This window comes from Cyprinodon tularosa, unplaced genomic scaffold (genome assembly GCF_016077235.1).
Source record: "Cyprinodon tularosa strain WSP-4 unplaced genomic scaffold, ASM1607723v1 ctg1431, whole genome shotgun sequence".
Taxonomy (NCBI): Eukaryota; Metazoa; Chordata; class Actinopteri; order Cyprinodontiformes; family Cyprinodontidae; genus Cyprinodon; species Cyprinodon tularosa.
The window spans coordinates 63,120-68,046 of record NW_024038256.1 but is presented as its reverse complement, the minus strand read 5'-3'; the positions used below and the strand labels follow the sequence as shown (position 1 = coordinate 68,046).

The following is a 4,927-nucleotide window of genomic DNA, read 5'->3' as shown; positions in this document are numbered from 1 at the left end:
TATTGTTTTAACAAAGGATGTTAGTTTGTATGATCCTGGGTTTAAAGCTAAAGTAAAATCTGTGTGGCTGCACATTTGATGGTCCTCAGTGAACTCAGTGAACTTCTGCTTCTGCCCAGACACATGTAAACCAGAGGGAGCATTGCCAAAGAGTAGCTATCAAACATCCTGTGATCTCCTGTTTTCATTTGAAGCTTCTTTAAGGAGTCTTTCCTTTGGGAAATGTGTGAAAAACTCCATGCTGCCCAGGCCACAGCCTGCTGGCTTCAGTGGGAGCAAACTGCCATCTAATTATTTAGAGTCCAATGTTTGTTGTTGCTTTAAGGAGCAAAGTCCGGTCCTGGTGTTGAGTCCACAGAAAGAGGGACGTTTCAGAGCTGCACGCTGCGGACGTGCAGCTCTGAGCTGGATCAGCAGGTGAAGGTTTCTTTGCACAATGATTAAGAGGGAGAACCAATGGCAACAAAGGAGACAGAGGACAGTGGCTCCTCCCTCCCCCCCACAGTATATAATGGCTGAGTGACCCAGAAAGCAAACAAACTCCTCTGAACAGAGAGGAAAGGTTGTTTGGATTCCTAGCAGGGCTTCCTGTAGCCCGAGGATCAGCGGAAGCAGCGCCTGAAGAACAGATTCTCCTCCATCCATCAGGTAGGAGATCCGCTCCGTTCCTCTGCTTCTGATCAGCTGCTCTTCTCTGCATTAAAGGAAACATTAGTAGCCTAGAAACGCTGCTGCTGCTGCTGCTGCTGCTGGTGATGATGATGGTGATGATGATGCTGGTGATGATGATGATGATGCTTAGAAGACAATGAGCCCGTCGGCTGTTTTTCAGATTAAACAGGTCAGGCTGCTAGAAGCAGCAGCTGATTCGTTGTGTTAATAAGCCTCCATGGTTCCTGATCGTCCGCTAACAGCCTCACACACACACACACACATGTTCTGCCATCATAGTGAGGACCATGTGTTTACTACCTTTGACTTCCATTGATTTGCATTCATTTTCAACCCTTTCTCTGCCCTAACCATAAAAATAACCAAAACATTAGCAAAATAGCTAATGAGGAGCGGCCACAATGTCCTCACTCTGTAAAAATGTCCTCAGTACAAATGATAAACCCTTAAACTGGTCCTCACTCTTATTTTAAAACTGGCAGCACACACACATGTTGTCTTTCCATGTTCTATGGGGTCTGCTGTTTGACTTTAGTTATTTCTATGGCCTAAACTAGACCCTGACCCATAGACCTGCATCTGACTCCAAACCCCAGAAGAGAACTACTCCTAATGGGGACTGGTTGGATGCTCCCCATAAACTGGTTTCTAACACACGCTGCCTCTGCCTTGCTGTCATCACGGCTGTTTCAACAGTAACACATTCAACACAGACATTTTATTTAAAATGGCCTTTGAACATTAGTTAGTACTTTATCTGTGTGGTTTTATGGTTATTTTACTGTTTTGTTTTTACTACGTATGTTATTTTATTGTAATGTCTCGTTTTAACTATGTATGCTGTTTTTATTGTACGGTTTTGTTTTAACTATGAATTTTGTAGCACTTTGAGATTTTGTTGAAATGTAAAGTGCAATACAAATAAAATGTATTATTATTATTATTATTATTATTATTATTATTATTATTATTATTGTTATTATTATTCTGCTCACACACACGACTACATGGTTGTGTTTTACCTAGAATGTGGAGGAAGTATTTGTTTAAACTGGTTCCAAAATAGTAAAATTCTTTTCTTGGAGTTGGGGTTTGGGACCATTGCTACGTTCACACTTAAAGCAGCAGAGGCAGCAGGAGCAGCTAGTTTCCATGCAAAGTCAATGGTTGACATGCATCAAGGCGCAGCAAAACGTCCCGCAGCACACCTGAGCAGCGCATCGCGAGCTTCTGTGGCGTGGAACTGTAGCTGCTGGACGCGCCGCATCAACCAATGAGAGAAGCTGATCTGGGAGCTGGCAGGGAGTCAGACGCAGCATTGCTGATGCAGAGCGCTATGATCACTCCTCTGAAACAGTTTATTAACGCCTAAATTAACTTCAAATGTAGAAACCTGCCGGCAGAATATGTTGGCTTTTATTATCCTGCTGCCTGCAGTTTGTAGCACAGACCTGAAAAACGCTAACATCTACTTCCAGCCGCCACCAACAGGAGGGGAAAACCCCCAAGAGGCGAGCGGGCCTGAGGCAGCTGCTGCTGGGGATTCCCAGTGACAGCGCAGCGCCGGTATGTGGGGGTCTGAGCGGCTCCCACAGAGAAATAATCTTTGAAGGCAGGATGGTAATCTGGATGAACTGACTGCACAGACCATGTTTTCAGGAGGACTTTCTCACTTCAACATAGATTCTAACTACTTTCTACCCGCTGATCACAGCTAATATAGCCGCCATTGTTCCAGGCAGAGAAAGGATAGAGTAGCTCCGCCCACCACGCATCAGACCAGGTAGGTTAATCCTACCAGCGGGTTTAGGTTAAGCCTACCTGCAGGGTTAGGAGGAGGTTAGGGGATGACATCCTGTTTATGGATGGTTGCTGGTTTTATTTGCAGGGCAGTGAAGGATTCTGGGTAAAAGAAGTGAGGGAATTGAGCTGCATGTTTGATGGGGAACTCTGAGCTCCAGTCTTCTAATGCTGGTTTTCTTCTCATGTTTTTAGGAAGGAGGTGAGGACCATGGCTGAGCACATGATGATGCCCATGAGCTTCAGGATGGGGATGAACAGTCCTTCACAGAACAATGGGCAGCCGGGCCTGCGGGGGCTGCAGAATGGCCCCCTGTCTCACTACAGTAGGAACCCCCAGCACAACAATGAGGCTGTGATGAGACAGAGGCCAAACGTTATGGGACAGGGGGGCCTGGGGGCCCCTGGAAGTGGCATTGCCATGGCACACCATCAGCACCAGATGTTGTATACCAGCCAGGGTCCTCAGCAGCAACACCACCACCTGCAGTCCCAGCAGCAGCAGCAGCAGGGTGGACCCCCCCAGCATTACCTTCCCAGCAGCCTCACATCCCAGCAGCTCATGGCCAGCCTGCATCTACAGAAACTTAACACCCAGTACCACGGACACCCACTGGGATCCCCCAGTGGCCACCACCTGCCCAATGGAGCTCAGTACCGCATGGGCTCAGCACAGCTGGCAGGCATGCAGCACATCGGTGGCCATTTTGGACTAAATGGAATGGACATGGATCTAATCGATGAGGAGGTTCTGACTTCGCTGGTGTTGGAACTGGGCTTGGATCGTGTTCAGGAGCTGCCGGAGCTCTTCCTGGGACAGAATGAGTTTGACTTCATGTCTGACTTTGTGTGCAAGCAGCAGTCCAGCTCAGTGATCTGTTGAGGTGGTTTGTTTAAACCCCAAAGAGCACAGAATAGCAGACAATCTCTGCTTGGATGTTTCTGTACAGGTCCGTGACACGCCAACCTTTGAACTGAGCTCCCCATGAGCTAAACAGGGGGCAGGTTTCTCCCTCCCTGGAGCTGGTAATGAGAAAATATGTCTCTTTAGGCCTAAATGAAGCTTCCAGATCACCAGGCCCAGTATGTTAGCGCGGGTCTACCTTCCATCGTACCAGCTCATTTTACTGAATGAGGACATTTTCCTTTCCTTTTTTAATTGGATTTTGGAAGCTGGCTCTTCAAAAATCCAGAATCAAAGCATAAAGCAGTGGAGAGAGTGGGATCAAATCTCTACAGAATGTCTTTGGGTTCAAACTGAACAGTTTGGAGTTTGATCTGGAATTAATTCTGATGAAATAAAGGATGCAATGATATTGAACCTGATCAGCTGTGACCTTTACCCCCAGCCTCTCCAAAGCCCAGAAGGCCTTGTTTTCTCATCAGTTCACTTTATTTCTACAGTCTGTCCCATCACTTTGTCTGTTTGTGCCAGCAGTCTATGAAGTTAGACTGAATTAATGATCTGGATCAGTCCACTTAGAGGGAAGAAGAAACATCAGCGTTTCATTTATTCTGAGAGAGTCAGACCCTCAGCAGATAACAGGAAGGCTGGATGGAGTAGAGAAAACATTCATCATCTGTCAGCAATGCTCTGATTAAACTGCTCTTTCCTTCAGCCAATTAAATCAATTTGTCATTTCATAAATAATAACATTAATGGCATCGTGCTGACCGAGGAAATATTTAGATAACTTCAGAAATATTTAGTACTGAAGAGAATGAAGGGGCTTCAGCTCCTGGATGTGGGATGGTGATCAGAGTATCTTTCAGTTAAATGGATCTAATGTGATGCACTGAGTCTCTGTACTGAGTCTCTGCACTGAGTCTCTGCACTGAGTCTCTGATTGACTCTCTGCACTGAGTCTCTGTACTGAGTCTCTGACTGACTCTCTGCACTGAGTCTCTGTACTGAGTCTCTGTACTGAGTCTCTGCACTGAGTCTCTGCACTGAGTCTCTGTACTGAGTCTCTGTACTGATTCTCTGTACTGAGTCTCTGTACTGAGTCTTTGCACTGAGTCTCTGCACTGAGTCTCTGCACTGAGTCTCTGCACTGAGTCTCTGTACTGAGTCTCTGTACTGAGTCTCTGCACTGAGTCTCTGCACTGAGTCTCTGCACACTGAGTCTCTGCACTGAGTCTCCATACTGAGTCTCTGCACTGAGTCTCTGCACTGTGTCTCTGCACTGTGTCTCTGCACTGAGTCTCTGCACTGAGTCTCTGTACTGAGTCTCTGTACTGAGTCTCTGCACTGAGTCTCTGCACTGAGTCTCTGCACTGAGTCTCTGTACTGAGTCTCTGTACTGAGTCTCTGCACTGAGTCTCTGACTGACTCTCTGCACTGAGTCTATGCACTGAGTCTCTGCACTGAGTCTCTGCACTGAGTCTCTGTACTGAGTCTCTGCACTGAGTCTCTGTACTGAGTCTATGCACTGAGTCTCTGTACTGAGTCTAT

General features: G+C 46.6%; 1 protein-coding gene across 1 annotated transcript; it reads left to right on the top strand.

The window, feature by feature from the left end:
* The first annotated feature begins 494 nt into the window (after positions 1-494).
* Positions 495-4,383, top strand: LOC119779181 (cbp/p300-interacting transactivator 3-like). Its single transcript, XM_038278740.1, has 2 exons — positions 495-648; positions 2,668-4,383. The coding sequence occupies exon 2, from the start codon at positions 2,684-2,686 to the stop codon at positions 3,353-3,355; it is 672 nt and encodes a 223-aa protein (XP_038134668.1). The 5' UTR covers positions 495-648; positions 2,668-2,683; the 3' UTR covers positions 3,356-4,383.
* Positions 4,384-4,927: the final 544 nt, after the last annotated feature.

What these genes read in the sequence shown, in the direction of transcription:
- LOC119779181 (XM_038278740.1), top strand. Translation starts at nt 2,684, where the DNA reads ATGGCTGAGCACATGATGATGCCCATGAGCTTCAGGATGGGGATGAAC.